This window comes from Miscanthus floridulus, chromosome 18 (genome assembly GCF_019320115.1).
Source record: "Miscanthus floridulus cultivar M001 chromosome 18, ASM1932011v1, whole genome shotgun sequence".
NCBI lineage: Eukaryota > Viridiplantae > Streptophyta > Magnoliopsida > Poales > Poaceae > Miscanthus > Miscanthus floridulus.
Genome location: NC_089597.1, coordinates 70,438,061 through 70,457,114, shown reverse-complemented (window position 1 = coordinate 70,457,114; position 19,054 = coordinate 70,438,061). Strand labels below are relative to the sequence as shown.

Genomic DNA, 19,054 nt, shown 5'->3' with positions numbered 1-19,054 from the left:
CATGTTCTAGAGCTTTGTCAGAAAAGAACTTGGTTTTTCGAAAGAACTCGGATAAGACTTTGTCTCAGGAAACAGGAACTTGAGTCTGAATCGGATGCGTGAAGTCACGTGGAATCTGAGTTGGATTGGACATTACGAGCTGCACGAATCTTTCGGCAAGCTGATCTATCATTGTCAGTCATAATGAAAGAGTCCTAATGATGATCTGAATCTTCGAGGAGATGGCCTTGGAGCTTGCCATCATCGCCTACCTCGCAGATCCATGAACCGAAGATGAAGATTGATCCCTTCAAGAAGATCATGTTGTTCGAGGTCCATCGAGCTCTCGGATGCAAAGTCACCAGCTATCGATGTTTGATCACCGATAGCCTGCCATGGGGTTACCCAGGACAGTACGTTCGGGCTTCAGCGTATGCAGAACTCGACGATAAACGCAAGAGACAGTCGATTTATCCTGGTTCGGACCCTCGATCTTTGATCGAGTAATAGCCCTACGTCCAGTCGGCGTTAGCCTTTGCGTTGGATTGATTGTAAAGTGTTGTGTTATACAATTGTTGTTCTGAACTCTCGATTCAAGGAGCCCTGCCCTCTTTTATATAGTAAGGAGGCCAGAGTCCTAGTCGGTTTATAATGAGAGTTCCTAGTAGAATAATACTACTACTAAGATTACAGGGGAAGAATCCTAGTTAGGCTAGTTCTTCTTCCTTCCTTGCAGGGTATCCCATGGGTCCCTGCACCGACAAGGTCATCACTCGATCCCAAACTCAAAAAAAACCTAAGTCATTAAGAGTTAATATTTGTTTTTATTAATTAAACAATTAATTCAAAATTATGAAATAAATCAACTTTTTCCAAATGAGCTCAAAATTTTTGTGAAGGCTCATCATATGATAACTAAGTGTAAAAACAATTTTCATAATTTTCGGATAATTATACAAGCCTAGAAACATCATGAAAACCCATTTCTTAATTAATTTGAGCAATTTTTATCACATTCAAAATCTACTTACAAGTAACATTTAATATTTTGCCTAAAAAGTTTACATCTCAGAGAGGCCACACAAAAATTTTCATAATTTTTGGAGCTCTATTTAATTCTACACAAAATAAACAAATCACAACACTATTTAATCATTTCAGCAAAATAGAAAAAAAAATCATTTTCAAATAAACGGTCACTGATAGGGTGACCCCACCGGTCAGCCCGCGCTGACTATGGCGGTGAGGCTCTCTGACCGGTGACTACTCACCGATGGTGAGGTTGCCGGCGGCGGCAAGGGTACCATCAAGTTCCCCACCTCACGGCACGTCGGTTGGTGGTACTAGTCGACCCAATTACGGCTTGGTCCGAGCTCGATGCCGGCCATGGTGGTTCGGCCGAGCTGTGCATGGTGGCATGGCGATGTTCTAGCTGCTGGAGCTCGCTAGAGCTTCCTTTAACTACACGAACAGCAGCAGAGGCTCACCTAGATCGGGTTAGAGTACTTGGATGACTATGAGCAGCAAAGGGCGCGCCTGTCAGCGTTGATGGCGACGGCGGCAATGGCAAGCACGTCGTTCCAGTGGCTACAGTGGACGAACAGATCAACAAACAATATACAGAGCATCACAGCAACACGGAGATGATGGAGCTATGCTAAGCAAGGGCAGAGATGCACCGTAGAGGGCTGGCCACGGAGAGACAACGTCGGTGGCGTTGCAGCCGGTCGCGAAGAAGAAAGATGGCGCGCAGCGTCTCCCAGTGAACTCTGATGTCTAGGACTGGTCAACTGGGTTCACAAGGTACAGACGGAGTGGTGACATGCTAAATTGAGGCTGGGGAAGCTCTGTGACTCCTGCGCAAGTTCGACGGAGCAACGGCGGCGCGACGGGAAAAACAGAGGAAGAGGAAAGAGCGACGGAAGAGCACTTCGAGTCTTATCGGCGAGTGAAGAGCGGCGGTGAAAGGTGCGCTTGAGACACTGCGACGGCGCGGACATGTTGAAGCAGGAGGTGGCGCTTGCGGGCATGAGTAGAAGCTGGTGGAAGCTTGGCCGGCGGCGAGAGCTGCCTGCTTGCATTGTTCAAGCAAATTACCGAATTACCACTCACTCAATTTCTCAAATTACTCTCAAATTTGTATGGAAACTCAAAAATCTCCAAAAATAAAAGTTGTTCCAAATTCAAAGTTCTACAACTTTTCTTTAAGAACCATACCCAAATTCTGTCTAGATTTGAAAATGCAAGTTTGAAATCAAAAGGGGGCACTTTAAGAATTTATCCCCTTTCAAATTACTCCAAATTTTACATAACAACTTTGAAAACTCTAAAACCAACTTTGTACACATTAACAAGCTCTACACTTTTCCTTTTAGGCTCAACCCCAAAATGTGCTTAGATTTTGAATTAGGTTTTTCAGGGTAATATTAAATGCTGGAAATTAGGGTTTTCGGAAATTCCAATTCAATGCTAAGGTTTTGAACTTGATTCATCCATACAAGTCAACACATATAATCATAAAATAAACTTGTTTTAGTGAATGCATACCAAAGTTTTCACTAACACACAAATGATGTGCAATGCATTTGATGACATGGCATCTTTTAGCGTTTAAAACACCAGAGGTGTTACAGCAGCAAACGACGTCGAGTGGTCAAGGTGGGATGACTCTTCCTGGCCTTTTTGCTAGGACAAGCTTCGCCCCCCACTTTTATGGAATATTCCAGGAATATACCCTAGGGTGGGATGTCTCAGTTCCAGTTGACTCTGAACCATACACCCACAAAACAAGATTCATCCCATTCCATCCCACCTTATCCCTCTAACCAAACACTACCTAAGTAAATGGAATCCAAGCAAATTTATGACAAACTAGTACGGCAGAGAAAATACCATACTACCATTCATTAATTAGAGTTGTTGCACATTAGAGGCATTTCTACCCTTGAAATAAAGATATGTATTTCTCCATATTTAATGATCTAGTAAAGATTTTCACCAATTATGTTCTCCAATTGTGTTCTCCATTATTTTCGCGCTACAAATAGCTTCTCCACATTTTCTCCAGTTTTTTGTTTTATTTCTCCAAACGTTAACTCTCTGGTTGCTCTCCATTATTTTATAACTCCACAATGCATTATTTGCCGACTCTCCGTGAGTATAATCACCAAAAAATGCTCCACTGAGCCCGCTGACCAGCTATGTTTTTACCCATGCCATCCAGAAGCAGACGTGGTCTCGACTTCCTCCTACGGGTGCATGAGCCATGCTCTGCGCTATGGACAGTCAGCAGCGGCTCCCTGGTGACGCTCTTTTTCTCTTATGCATACACAGGTGCCGGCCATTCCACGCTATAAAGCTTTGGGGCTAGTCAGGGCTGGTGACGCGATACAAAACCAGCTTCCATCTCCTTCTGGAGTTGGGCGACGGCCTCATAGGAAAGGCCGAGCTCTGTCTCCAGCTCTACAAAACAAAAGGTGCATAAGCAAGTAACGACATCGACCACCCACAGGACAAATGCTAAAGATCATACCCTTGTGCTAGTTGGCACTACGGCTCAGCCGCTCGGTTAGCGACTAGTTCTCTGCCTCTAGCAGCGGGTGCTTTTTCTCCAACGTTAGGACTTTCACATTCGAGCCCTCCTCTCGATGGCGCATCTAGGTTAGCCTCGCGTCGAGGTCCTTCACTGACGACTGCAACTCCTTTTTCTCTGCAAGGACCAGAGCCATCTTGTCCAGTTGCCGCCGGTGCTGCTCGAACGTCTTCATCACATTCTACAGAAACAATTGGTAAAAAAATAGGTCCATAGAAGAACGCAGTAAACATGATTGCTATCAACTTACATCTATCCGGCCCATCATCGCTGATAGGTCGGCCCTCAACCTCTTCACTTCCATGGTCGCCTTCTCCTCTTCTAGCATGTCGAATTCGTCGCCACGCCGGATAACCGTGAGGTATACTTGAGGAGATCGGGCGGGCTCCCGTGGTATTTCTTCAATTTGTCTAGCAGCTATCCTCGAAGGAGACCTCCTCGGGTGCTGTTGTGCCTAGACAGGACATCTGGGCCTACCTCCATCACCGGTGATGCCTCGGGTGCCGCATGCTCCATGGCTATGGGTGGATCCTATGTTGCGTTTCCCGCCATAGGTCCTGCGGTCTCTGCTCCTGCTCCAGCAGAGTCCACCAGCACATCTGCAGTGCCCGACATAGCTTCATCACCTAGCATGTCCGAGGGGTCACCTTCGTCGTGTGCCCTGCCACTAGGGGAGGTCGGCCCGTTAGCCGATGGCTCCTCCACATCGGGGACAATCGGGTCCGCTCCCGCTTGTCCCTGTGCGGTGTTGGGAGCTCTAGTCTCTAGCCTGCGCTGCCTATCATCATCAGCTGACAGACATAGTTCTTCAGTGGTCTCCGCGCTAAGATAGTGAAATAGACTCGTCATACAACAATATCAATTTAACAAAGTAACGCAAAGGAAGAAGCACTTACAACTACGATTCCCGTCGGGTTGTCCTAAAGCGACGCACTCAGTCTGGAGCCACCCTGTCTGGCAGTAGAGTCAGGCTAGTGTATCAATGTTCCTTGAGCTGGTGGCTTCGATTGTTGCCACCAGGGTCACCTACACATGCTCGGGGACTCGCCTGGCGGTTCCAGGCGCTGTTGCGGGGTCGTCCGAGCAGCCTTAGGGACTACAGGTCATCGACCCTAGCCATCGTCGCCCTGGGTCAGTCCGAGCACTCTCAGGGATTGTGGCCAGTGGCCTCCCGTGCTCAGCGCCTTACCCTCGTCTTTGCTCTAACTGGTGCAGCTGGCGGCAGTGTCCCGGTGCTTCGGGGGTGAGCGAAACCACCGCTTCGTCATCCTCAGATGAGTTCCGACAGAACCATCTACCATCTTCGGGGCTGCACGGTAGCCCCAATGCTCATAGGTCCCTCTTCATGGCAAGAGGAGCCTGAATGTTTTCTCCTCTTCAGGGATGGCTCCTCTTGTGCTGGCCGCTTCCCCCAAAGTTTCTCACGGACATTGGTAGTCTGTGCATCTTCAACTCCATCATCGGGGCCGTTCGACCCCTCCTCGCTAGTCCCCAAGCTGGATGGATGCTAGGGGACTGCTCAATCGAGCATCTACAGCCCTTGGCCACTCCTCCTGACGGCACCGACGAGAAGTACACTGCCTGATCCTACCCACGAATCTTCAAGAACGCACATGAATACATTGCATAAAGACAAAGATTGAATACACTGTTACAAGTAAACTCTTACTGCTCGGGGAAGGATCGCGGCGCTGAATGCCCTTTGTTGGTCTTTGATGGACGCATGCCCCGCGAGGTTGAATAGCATCGCGATGCGCCGCATGACTTCATTCCGGTCGATCTTCTCGGGCACCGCGTGGTCCCATCAGTGTCTACCCTAGAATTGATATCCTAGGATGTGCTCTCTCTTTGCAGGGCTAGATCCACCGGAATGTGAAATTCGTGGCCACTACAACTCCATCTAGCCTCTTGCAATTTATCAGAGTCAAAAGCTCCCTCACCTACTCCATTCCATGGGAACTTGGGCCTCTCCTGACCACTTGGGGTCGCTCACTGGGACCTGATCAACATTGCAGCTGCACATACGACTCCACCTGCCTGATGTAGAACCATCTGCAGGCCTAGTACTTCACATTCATGTTCAGCTAGATGGTGATGTATTGACTCACCACCCTGTCCAACAGCTGCAGATAGGCACTGCCAGCCACCCTATATCCCCCTCGGATTTTGAGGCAGAAGAAATGGCGGAACAGATCGAAATGGGGAAGGATTCCCAAATACGATTCACAAAGATTAATAAAAATTGCAACATGCAATATGGAGTTTGGGGAAAGATTGCACAGACTGATGCCATAATAAGCAATGAGATTGTGGAGAAAAGGATGAGCAGGAACACCAAATCCATGGAAGAAATAATCCTCAAATTCGACCAACTCATTAGTACGGGGAGTGGGAAAGTCCTCATCGGCCGCTGGCCGCCATCCCACTGTTGACCTATCGGGCAATGCGTCGTACACCACCAGGTTGTTGAGCGTTGCCTCATCGTTGATGGATCACACCCACTCTTCATCGCGGTTGATCTCGCGCGCCGCCTTCTTCGAGCCCCTGCGGCCTCTCTTTAGCGCCATCGAGCTGATCTGGGAAGCGAAGATTGCTTTGCGCTTGGAGTTGCTCTGATGGTGGAGCGGTTATGGATGAAGTAGTGTGAGAGCAAGGAAGATGTTGAGGCGCGTGGAGGAATGGGGAGTGCGTCTCAGGGCCGCAGTAGATTTATAATGGTTTGACCCCAACTCTTTGACTTCCAGCGTTTTTGGGAAACCACACCCCCACTGCCGCGTTCACCCCCGAAATCTCCAGTGCACTTTCTTAGGGCCGTTAACTGGGCCTAGTGGATTCTACAACTGAAGCCAGTGTAGCATGCGGGCCGCCAAGTGTAGATAAGCGTAACAGTGCTGGTATTTTTTGGAAATTTCAAGCAAGACATTTTTCTTGACCCTGCTACAAGATTTATTCTTCATCTTCTAACAGGCTCAGGGACTAAGTGAGTACACTTCACCTTGCGGTGAATGTACTAATTTTTGGATCACTCGATTTCTCAACTATGTTGGAACTGTCTGCTTTCCTTAGGCAATGCCGGGGACTGGTTGCATTCTCAGCTACGCTGGGGATTGCCTATTTTTCTACAAGACCCTGACACCAGGTGTATTCTACACCTAATCTTAGGCCCGGGGACTACAATGTGTACACTGCACCTCATGGTGCATGTACTAGTTCTTCATGATGTTTTGGCTATGCCAAGATTGTCACTTAATGCCTCTGCTTTGCTCTAGTGACTACGTCATCAGTGCAATTGCAACTGGCACTTAAGTGTGTACACTGCACCGACCAAGAATTCTCAATTTTTTCTGTTGAGCTCCTTACATCCTATTTATGAGCCTCACTTGGCTAAGTCCAAGGTTTGTTGGTCAGCTAAACTGGTCGGCAGCTGTCCTCACAGGTCGGCACGTTAGTTAAACTGATTGGCAAGTGATTTCACCGCCTAGGCCACCAGTCAAGCTGGTCAGGCCTTCATCTTCACCGCCCAGGCCACTAGTCAAACTGGTCGGTTTTCATTTTTACCGCTCAGATCATCAGTCAATCTGATAGGCTTTAGGTCAAACTGCTCGGACTTGATCAAGATGGACGTCACCAAGCGGATACAATGCGCCTGGGGACTAGCTATGGGGGGTCTGACCCTAGGTACCCATGGCGATGCACATTGGCCGCACCAATAGGGATGGTCCAGCCCACAAGACGAAAGCTTGCGGCGCACGACACAGCTCGGCGCCCACAGCAAGGCATCTCGGTGGCATCCTGAAGATCGCAGTAGAATCTGTTAGGATATGCCGAATGTATGATTCCATGTATAGATTATCTCTTACCTGATCGGACTCTGAGCTGATCAGCATGTAACCCTACCCCCAGGGCTATATAAGGAGGGTAGGGGACCCCCTCAAAACACATGCAATCATATACGATAGCCAATACAAGCCGACAGGACACAGAATTAGGATATTACATCAAGCTTGACAGCCTGGACCTGTATAAATCTTGTGTCTTGTCACCATCTCGCTCACCTCTCCGAACAATCTACCATCGCAGGTAGCCCCCTCAGTGGACTGCCGAACATCTTTTGTCGACAAGAACCTTGTCACACTCCTTATTATTCTCCACATCCTTTCACCTCCAGATAGGTCGATCTATATGCATGCGTATATTTCTGCACCATTAGGTCTATTTTTCCAAGTGTAGAAAGATTATGAGTTTAGATAAGGAGTTGTTGGGGACTAGTTTTTTTAATCTTGCCAAAATATCAAGATTGGAAGTGGGGTTTGGAAACTCTCTGAGACCCTCTTAATTCGCATGGGTATGCCCCTCCCAATCAATGTTTCAACACTTCCTAGGCAAAGGAAACCGCCCCACCATCCACCCTCATGATGCAAGTAGTTGAAGGGTCACCTGATCTCACCATGCTTCTTGTCAGAGCTAGGGATGAAACCAGATCAGATATAGACGGATATCAATGATCATACATTTTATCTCATATTTTGGATACGGATGATGCCTGAGTATGTAGGATATTGTGAAAGGACCGATTCGATGCCTAGAGGGGGCTAAATAGGCTCTACATAAATTCTCAATGAATATTAACACGTAAACTCACCACTGAGCAGACCCAGCCTAGCCGAGGTGTGATCCCTGGCCTAGCCGACTTGGGGCTTGAACCCGGCCTAGCCAGGTTGTCAGAACTTCCTGACAACCTACGCTCAAAAAAGGGTTTTGAGCCTCCTCATCTATTTTGATGCAACTTGGTGGTAGCTTTCTTATGGGTATATGAACACTTTCACACACCCCCTGCAAACACAAACCACACCACCCTGAGTAGAACAAGTGGAAATACAAATAAGAATATGTGGTATGAACAAATGCAAGGCAGAGAGTAAGGGACTCTTCTCACTCTCTCTTAGGTTTTCTCTCTTGGTTTTCTTGAGCACCTTTACTTGTCTCAACCTTTAGTGATGCTTCCCTCTTGATATTGTGGCAAACTCAACTCAACTAAAATAAAAAGAAAACTTTGATCTCCACTTGAGGTTTTCTTCATTTCAAATTTGATTGCCACTTTGATTATTGAATTGTTGAGGGTCTTCATCACTTTAGTTTCTTGAGCTTGTCCATCTTGAGCATGTGGCTTGTGTCGAAGGTTTCAAGTCACTTCAAACATATGATTTGATCTTCCACATCGACAAACACCACTTGATTAGTGCCTCGACTAAATGCAAGTAAATTCCTTCTTTACTTTTAGCTAGGTCCATCGTCCGCCAAGCCGTCGCTTGCCTTTCGCCTTCCGCTTAGTACCCCAAAGAGATTTGCTTGCTATCTTCACCCTCTCAAGATTTACATCACTTGTCAATACTTCTAACCATGATATGAATACCATTTCATTTGCATTGGTGTCTTGTGCTTGAACAAGATTATTTCCAATAATCCTCACAAGCTTGACAACTATCTTTGATATTAGTTCTTGCAAGTTTTATAGATGAGACCATTCCATATGCAATCTCTTTATGTCTCATTTATTTGATAACACACTTGCTTGCAAATCCTTGCTTCACAATAAATCTTGAACTCAATTTTGACATTTATATGATCACCACACATTGTATGAGTCCAACACATAATACTCAACCTGGGACTAAATACCTACAAGTCTCATAGATATTATTAGTCCCTTAATAGTGTTGTCATTCAATGCGCCAAAACCGACAAGGGCCTAGATGCACTTTCATATTGATATCTATCCCATATACTCCATCTGTCTTTTACTAGATGTCACATTAGTTTTGTCCTAAGTTAAATATTTGTATCTTTAACCACTTATTTCAAAAAAAATTATAGTTTCATAACATATGAATTATAAGTTATGAAAGTATTTCTCGTAGTGAGAATCTAAAAACATAAATCTTTTGTCATGAATTTATATTTTTTTGAAAATAGATGGTCCAAGATACAAATATTTGACTTAGGATAAAGCTAATGTGACATCGAATAAAAAATAGAGAGAGTACATAGCAAAAATCCGATTTTGAGCATTCAAATTGAATACGGTGTGGATATTATATGACTGGATCCATATACCAAGTACTCCCTCCATATTCCTAAAGATAATCGTTTTGAGGTTGTTTTAAGTCAAATATTTTAAACATTTTTTTTAATCTGGAAATTGTCTGCCATTGACTACAAATAAACTCTTTTAGGTTGGGTTTGAAAATACGAAGGTGATGGAAGAGATTCATCTCGAAAACGTAGTTTTATAAAAGTATATATTGACTATATTTTATAACAAAAAATAGCAGTAAAAGTTGTTTTTTTTTGAGACCGTATCAATTTCTAAAATGACTTACTTTAAGGCAGTCCTAATGAAATAATAATGGTAGTTTCTATCTCTATTAATTGCCCTACCAACTAAGCAAAATGCTGACGTAACAGTTAAATTAACGAAGAAAGAGAAGACATTTTGATGAAACCGTTTCTCCCTGGAGAAACTGCGTCGACTCGTGAAACGATGCACGTAGAAACCACGAAATTAGCGTTGGGAGGAAAACCGTTGGGATTGCTCCTGCGATGGGTTTACTCCCCGCCGATGACTCTTCCGCGCTCATCGCTGCCGTGCCGCCGTCGTGCAAGACGCTGCTACCGTCACCCAGGCAGCAGGCTGCCGCTGCCATGCTCGTCACAGTGAAGGCCGCGCAGGCCGCGCCGCCATCGCGCGAGTCGCTGCTGTCATCCCTCCGAGGCCGCGATGGTCGCGCCTCCGCGCCGCGCAGGCCGCGGCTCCTCGCTAGTCGTGCCTCCGCGCCCGGATGGGGGCCCGCCGGCTGCCGCGCCGCCGCGCGCCCTCTCGCCCACCGTCAGCCGCTGCTTGCCCCGCCAACAGCCACGGCCCGCCCGCCCGCCTATCTCCTGGCAGCCGTCAGCCGCGCGAGCTCGCCCCGCCGGCAGCCACGCGCTCGCCAGCGCCGCGACGCACGCCTGGCCGGCGGTAGCCGCGCGCTTGTTCGCGCCGCCACGTGCGCCCACGTGCTCGCTCGCCGGCCGCCGCTCGCGCCACACGAGCTCGCCCTGCCGGCAGCCACGCGCTCGCCTGCCCGCCGTCAGACGCGCGAGCTCGCCACGCCGGCAGCCATGCGCTCGCCCGCGCCGCTGCATGCGTCCGCATGCTCGATCGCCGGCCGCTGCTCGTTCACGCCGCACGAGCTCACCCACGCCAGCCGCTTGCTCACACCAGAGGAGAAAGGCATGGAGGGAGAAAGGGATAAAGAAGAGAGAGAAAAGACCCACATTTATTACGAATCGAATCAGGTTTGCCCCATGACCTAGCCTGGTTTTGTTTCCATTTGATCCTCCACGTGATTGATCAGTATCAAAAGTTTGCGAAGACCAAAGGCGAGTGCAGGATCTGGTGCTCAAGCGGCAGGTGCTCATGACCCTGCTCGTCAAGCTCCTCTTGCTCGTACCCCTACTTGCAGCCGTATACGTGCAGATGGAGTGATGTATACATGCAGGCCACTTTGTTGCTACCACAGCTGATCCATCTTTGTTTTTTGTATATTTAAGTTGTTCTCTAAAAAGAAACTGCTATAAAAATCATAGGGTAGAAACGATAATTTCTAAAGATCATTAATTAAAGAACGGCGCTAATTTTTTTTTTTTTTTTTGCAAGAGTGGCATGCAGGCCATCCCAATTTTTTGTAATTTGGTTATTTTTAAAAAAAAATTATGTTTGACCCTCTGGGTAACGTAAACTGATATTTGGACCTGACGGTTGACGCAAGAACTCATGGCTTCGAATTAACACGTGTCGGCACCACCACATATGATGCTAGTGCTGGCCGCGCAAAGCAGGACATCCGAGGTCGCACACGTCGCCAAACCATCCTGCACTAGCAACATCGATGCCCCGGGGCAGGGGCCGACGGTGCCCCACGAACGCAGCGGTGCCTTCCCGTTCCACGCCATGCCGCTTCAATCCCTGGTCCAACGGCTGCACCACCATCCCAGTCACCCCGCCGCCGCCTTGGCCTTGCCATCGCCAGACGTACCCGACGGCCCACGTGAGCGCCGAGATGCCCGCGACGTTGAGCGCGCCCGACGCGAGGAGCCCCGACCCAATAAGCACCGCGGTTAGCACGAAGGGTATGAGCACCGGGCTGAAGATCACGAGGAGCGGTGTGGCGAGCGCGAGACCGGTCAGGGTCGCCGCCACCGCGAGCCCCGAGGCGCCCAGCAGCGCGGCACCCAGCGGGACGAGGACGGCGGCTGTGGCCACCGTGGCCGTGCGCGGGCTGGCCCCGAGCGCCGACTTGGCGTCCAGGCCCCGCATGCGTCGCAGCGGGTCGTGCCGCACGCCGTATGGGTGCGGCTGCTAGTGTCTGTGCGTCCGCGCTGACGTCGTGGCCATGGCAACTTTGCAAGGGCCGTGGCGGCCCCGAGGACGAAGAGGCTTATCACTTTATAGCCTGGAGGAGCTGGATGCCTGGATTAGTGTGACGCGACGCGTGGCGTGGGTGCATGGAGAGGAACACGTGCACGCCTGAGTCTGATCACTGGGCGTGTCACCGCTCAAGGCTTTGTTCTCGTCGGCTTGCTGCTACATGAGCAGCACACGTACCATAAAAAAAAACTGATTGCCTTGAATTTCAGTGTTGCAATGAGCTGAATAATGGCTGTATAAGTTGAAAGCACAAGATATGTGAAGGTTTCAACAAGCATGGTATCACTACCCATTACTACATAAAGGGTTTGTAGGGGCGGCTCAAAACCATTTGTAGGGGCGGCTGTAGTACTAGCCGCCACTATAATACCTGTTTGTTGGGGCGGTTCAATGTAGAACCGCCCATACAGTACGTTTTTCTGCAAAAAAAATTTTAATTTACAATTCAAATTCGACCAGAACATACATATGGCCCAGTTTGTTTCCGCGTATTCCCGCGTTCGGGTTGCGAGTGAGCGAGAAAAGCGAGATAATCCCACCGAACACCCTGCAACCAACATTATGAACCGCGTTCGCTCAAGAGTATTATATAAACTACAAGCACAAGAGTATTATATAAACTACAATTATAAGTCCAATTCACAAGAATATATACAATCCATCATTAAATAGACATAATTCACAAGGTAAAACCAATGTCAAATTCCATACACATTGTTATCAACGTACTAGAGCTAGCCTTTCAGTCTCACGAATGTGTTGGTACTGAGGATTTCTACCTAAGTCAGACTCTCGGTCATGATAGGTGCCTTCGACGTGTACAATCTAGTCCAATATGAAGTTGCAAAGGTCGCCGACGAGCTCTAAGAGTTGGTCATCCTTGTATGGGTCTCTTTTTATTTCTTTATCTTCTTTCCACTACAAGAGAACAAGTTTTGATTTAGTATTTTATACCATGTACGAAGTTTTAATACTACGGGTGAAGAGGTTCAAACTTACCCTTAAGGGGTGTCTCCTATAGGCACATGTGTTACTCATCATAGAACATACATAGTATCCACGATGTACACTCCTAGGCTTCTGTTTGGGGCACTGTGTGTTTTACATATGGAAATGTTAAGTAATGCTTTTGACAGTCATGTAATGGAGTACTTGAAGAAGTAAGTTACACTACTACACATAGTGTTTTTATAGTCAGCTTTTCCTTCCTTACTGGATCATGCCTTCCGTGATGTTTAGTGACATAGAACCTAAATGCCCTATTCGAATTATTTTAGCAAATAGAACTTGTTAGTATCCGAAAGTGAACGTTATAAGTATGTATACAAATATATAAGCTAATGAGGATTATCGATATGTATACGTCTTGAGAATCGATATGAAGTCTTTGTATGTCACTGGGTCCCTATCTATTGAATCAAAGACCCTATGCCATGCTCCTCCCGACATCGACGCCGATACAAATCCAGTAGTTGCTGCATGGATTCAATCATAGAACTAGATAAGCTTTTTTGCATCGAATAAAATATATCGAACAAAGCTTTAAGTATAGAGTTCAACTTACTCGAAGTTGTATGGTAGCCATATAGTAGAGTGGTGTTGGAGAATTTTAAAAGCCAGGGCAATGTATGCCGAAACCTTAAGGGACTCTTCCCTTAGTTTCTTCGTACGTATGTGCTCTTTCTCCCGAAGGGTCTTTCCAGCAGCTAGCTCATTGTCATCCAGTTTCTACTGTTTAGGGTAATTAAAATTTGTTTGTGCTATAGCTTGAGGGTCTATATACCTAGCTTTCACACTTGGCATTTGTTTTACAATGTGCACTTGCATTCTACAAATCACGGCGTAGGTTAGTTACAATAAAATTCAAAGATTACATTCATATCATATCGGGAGGACAAGGACTTACAGGCACCACGTTCGAATTAGATTCATCTCCATTGCTCCGAGGTGAAAGCATGTTTGCAGTGTCATTGAAGTCAAAGACAATTTTCCTAGGCTAGCTTCCAAATGTGCCGGTGGGAAAGCATGCTTATATGAGTTCTATGCTCGTTGGGAGAACACGCAAGTACCAATCATGGAACCTTCTCATTCCAAGTGGTAGGCGCTGGATGTCCCGGTTTGGTAGGAAGGGCTTGCCTCTTTCATATGTTTTCGGGCAATCCTTTGACCATTTGATGGCATCAACATTTGGATACTGCTTTGCTGTTTGGTGGAGTTTGCTAGTGACGGCCTCCTTAGAAGCCTATGATGGGACTTTTTTAACTTGGTTCTCAGGCTTGAACTGGTCATGGGAATACCACTTGTGCACCGATGAGACGTCTTTCATCGGAACATAAATTGGTCTTATGGTGATTGGATGCTTCTTTCGAAGTTCCCATTCAGGCACGTACTTATCTTCTTGTGCATCACCTTCTTCAGGAGGCACTCGTTGTTCATGTATCGGCTGTGCTTGTTGAGAAGACTGTGGTATCTCATCATACTCTTGCTCGGTATGAGCTGGAGAAGGTTGTGACTTATCAGGCACATGCTCGCTAAGAGATGGGAAAGAATGTGGCATATCAGGAATGTGGTGGTCACGAGATGGTGAAAATATCTCCCCGACCTCAATAACTAGCTCCAAATTTGGGAGAGGGGGATGCGGCGAAGAAGCAGTGAATATAATGTCCCATTTGTGCCAGAGGATGTGCCCCAATGTCTCCGAGCCCAGCCCTAAGTTGCGTAGTCTATCCTCCACTACATGAACTCGGGCTTCACGATATGCCCTCGACCCTAGAGTTGCTTATTATTGTGTCTAGCCCCGGAGATATGCACCTCCACCTCCATCAATGTGGGAGACACCAAGTTACACTAGTTGGTCGATGCGATCGCGGGGTTATGGCTGTAGTGGAACCTTGGCTGCTAGGAACTTTTAGAGGGTTGCCAACTAATGCTAGTTCTCCCGATGGCGTCATTAATATCCGTGGCTCTGTAGATAGTCCTTGCTCCTCCAGCGCCTTCGCAACTAGAGCCTTCACTTGGAGCTCTAGATTAGTCTCCCGGTCTCTGCCATGTTTCTTGTACATGTGCCTATCCTATTCAAATCCTTTCTTCTAAGTCGTCCTTTTCCCTAGCCCCTTGGTGCAGCCTGTGTGCTCCTTGTTTCCCAAGCCAAGGCTAAGCTCGTCCCTCTCTCTGGAAGGATTGAATGAGCCTTTTTCCTTGTCTTCAGCATATTTCAATATCCTTGATACTGCCTCTTGGGTCTCCGGCTTATCAAACTTAAGATTCTGTACTCCTCGCATATATCCAATTCCTTGAGCGTACCTTCAAATTCAGTCACATCGATATTCCCAGCAGCTACGGCCTCTTCGTCCATCTTGCTAAACTGCTCTTCCTTGGCATAGTAGCCACCGGGGCCTAGATGATGGTGATGTTTGTTCCTCTTCGCCAGCTCAGTGTTACGGGCACTAAGCTCCAATGCCTCCGGTGAAGTCTTCTGAGCCACGAGCTCCTCCCATTGACTAGGAGTTATGTTGCCGAACTCGTTGAAGGGAGTTAACCCCTTTTGGATATACTTCTTGTTGAGCTCCGACCTCCAACATCGGAATGACTCTCCCATCATCCTGAAAGCATTGTTTTTACCAGTTTGTGCTTACCCTCTAGAAATCTAAAATTGAGCTTCAACTGCCTATCCCATAGTTCATCTTTTTTCTTCTCGGGTACCTCTTTCTAGTTAGGGATTGCTGGGTTCAAATTATCTCTTACTAGGGCCCCAATCGCATTACGGAATCGTTCTCTTAATTCCTTCGGCTCAAGGATCTCCCCTGTAGGTCCGACCTCCGTTATCACATAGCATGCCTTATCTGGATATTGATTTGCTTTTCTATCCCCTCATTTCCTCTTAGGCTTGGTAGTCATGGTTGAATCTTGAGGTTGTGGAGCAGAGGCCTCAATGTCCATCTCTGTGGCTGTTGCCTCTGCTCTCTTTTCCTCTACTCTGCCTTGTCCAGCGAGATGTCACGGACGTTGACATCGTCTTTTTCGAGTTTCAGGAGGGACCTATATATACGATAGATCAAAGTGTTAGCAGAGGTAACACAGCCAAAGCTTTAGCAAAATTTCCAAGCTAAGGCTTTTTTCCTACCTCCTCGTTTGGGTCAAAATCCTTGTCCAAATCTTTCTTCCGTTGGCCTCCATCTGGCTTCACGTGGGAAGGGATCCTCGAGACTTACATACCGCTCTTCTGAGTCCTCCTCATCATCATCATCTTCTTCTTCGCCTTCAGTAGCCTCTCCTGCTCCCCCTTCCTCCTCGTCACACTGCTCCTGAGTAAGCATCACTTCTAGATCCTTTTCTAACTCGTTATCGAACTACTCCTGAGTAAGCTGGTCCTCTAGTGCTTGCTCCTCATAGGTTGGCTGCTCATCATGCTCGGGGCATCGGGTTGCACTGTCTGGTGTCCGCGACATTATTTCACGCTTTGTTCTAATAGATGCAAGAAAGTATGCTTTAGGTACGCGAGAAGATATAAGAAATAAAAAAGGTCTATAAACCAAAGTAGTCCTATAAAACAACAATTTATCAAAAAATGAGTAGTAGCAGTAGTAGAGGCCTCAGAAACATGTCAATCATCTTCTGATCATGAACTTGGAGCATCAAGGCATCATAACAGAGAAGAGAGGAGAAGGTAATGTAGGGGCGGCTGCTAATGATGCCAAGTTCCTCACAAGTTCTTGATCATCAGCTCATATTCCATATAATGTATGGACTTGGACAATTTCATCATCGGCAAAACAAAGGAGAGAGGAGAGGGGAGATTTGACAAAAAAAAGCAACAGCTGCTTAGCAAACAGAGAGCAGCAGCTGATGGCAGAAGATAGGACAACAAGTCTGGGGCGAGTCCTAGGAGATTTGGCAAAAAAGCAATAGCTGCTTAGCAAACATACAACAAGTTAATATATAGGGATGCATTGTAATGCATAGTACCAGGGATTTAACACATAGGAAAAATAGCAACCAGTGGTACTGGTAGTAGGACAGCAGTAGTATTAATAGTAGGACAACAATTGTAAGTAGTAGAAGTAGTTGGAATAGTAGTAAGACAATAATAGTACTAGGAGTAATACTAACAGTAAGACAGTAACTTGCAAGTAGTTGGAACTGAGCAGGAATTGAAAGTAATTGCCAAAAATAGCTACTGATGATGAAATGTGCTTTTCACAGCTACTAACATGGAACAGTGAAAACTTCCTAATAATAACATTGTAGGAATCACTTGACAGATGAAGCCAGCTACATGATGTTCTGCGGAAATGACAAAGCTGGTGTATAGCTTTTAAAGTGCTCAAACCCTAAGGCTATCAAACAAACATCCATCATTCTTCATTTCATTTTATTCGAGAACTACAACCCAAAAACAGTTGAGCTGACAGTGGTGCTGCAAAATCTAAATTTGAGCAATGGGCCCGGGAGTGCAAATGGTAGAAGCAGAAATTTAGAACCATTTAGAGTTCATGTAAACCACAATTTAGAACAAACATTATAATATCTATTTTGGGACTGCTCAATGCATTTCTGGAGGACCTTAGCAATGTGTCAACATCAGAAATTCTAAAAATCACAGAGTAGATCAGACAATATGCTCTTCACTGGTATTTTCCAGGCAAGCATGTGAGGTGGTGATTTGGTCGAGTAGTATAATGTTTGGAATTTAGTCCCAAGTTGTAGCTTAGCAATTGCATACAAAACTAATTATGTCATCAGATTACTAAGCACTGGTAAAATTTCATATCTGGAACTAGAATAGCCTAATATTACTACAGCACTGCAAGCCATTGGTTGTTACCTTCTATCATCACAGGACGGAGGTATTGCTAGCAAAAGTATATAAAACAAAGTGGTCAACTCTAGTCATGATATTAAGGTCAACTGCAAGGTTATCGAGCAAGCCATATCTCACATATGACAGACACCAAATGAGGCAATTGGCTAGACAACAACGCAAGTTATCACCTTAGAATGAAGCATAGCAATAGAAAGGTAAATCATTTCTCTAGCTCATGCAATATAAATAGATACACTACTTTGAACTGTCCCAAAGCAAGCTTATTCCATCAACTATATTGCTTTAAACTAGGATTTGCTTCTATAGTATTAAGGTAAAGTACAGCTGGTAATGAGCCAGTTCCATCGCCTGATTGGACCTGTGCCCAAACGGTCACTAAAAACCAATAGCATGAATGTTGCATCAAAATAATTGGATCGGACTAGTATAGTGCCAGGCAAGTACAGAAATAGCTGAGGAGGATTATTGGCCTTACTGTTTAGCTTTTAGGACATTCCACAAGCATGCAAATATTTAACTTCGATACTATATCACCTGTGTGCCCGTATCTATTCCTTTCTGTTTATCAAATAATTGTGTTTTGATGTAGTAATGCACTTGCTGCTTGCATTTCTAATTCTGACATAACAAGTGAACTAACACATATCTCAAATGCTAAAGCAAAATCGCTGGTCTTAGGGATAAAAGGCCTAATTCTTAGCAGGTATATGTCTTACATGTAAGAATGCATGCACCCTGACAAAACTACCAAAACAGCAGTCACATTGCATCAACAGAAAAATGGCCACCAATATATATAGTGTTGTTGGTGTTACAAGAAATTAAAAAAAGAAAAATGCCAGCTCACCAGCAGTCAGTAGACTAGAGGAACAAGGACACTATGGAATAATGAGGCTGAAACATGGCTTCACTATTAAATAGGAGGCAAAAAGGAAGTCCCAATTTGATATTCTTGAACTGAAGGAACAAAACATTACAGTAGCACAATCCATTGGTAGGGGTGGCAGCTATAGCCGACTCCATGAATACTTTCTGGTCATGTTAAAAAATCTTTGCCATAGTAGACAAAAATGACATATGCTCTATTGAAACATAATAGAGGCATCATAGGCAGTAACAATCATAGAAAATGACATATGCTTAGTGCTCAGGTTAAAAAATGGCATCATAGGCAGTGGTACATGCTGCT

At 46.0% G+C, this 19,054-nt stretch overlaps 1 protein-coding gene and 1 pseudogene across 1 annotated transcript; one reads left to right on the top strand and one right to left on the bottom strand.

Annotated features, from left to right (window-relative positions):
• Positions 1-10,171: 10,171 nt before the first annotated feature.
• On the top strand, positions 10,172-11,099 carry LOC136523999 (uncharacterized). The gene is made up of 2 exons (XM_066517492.1): positions 10,172-10,844; positions 10,969-11,099. The coding sequence occupies exons 1-2, from the start codon at positions 10,172-10,174 to the stop codon at positions 11,097-11,099; spliced, it is 804 nt and encodes a 267-aa protein (XP_066373589.1).
• Positions 11,100-11,429: 330 nt separating this feature from the next.
• LOC136523998 (oleosin Cor a 12-like) lies at positions 11,430-12,008 on the bottom strand (annotated as a pseudogene).
• Between the last annotated feature and the right edge of the window lie 7,046 nt (positions 12,009-19,054).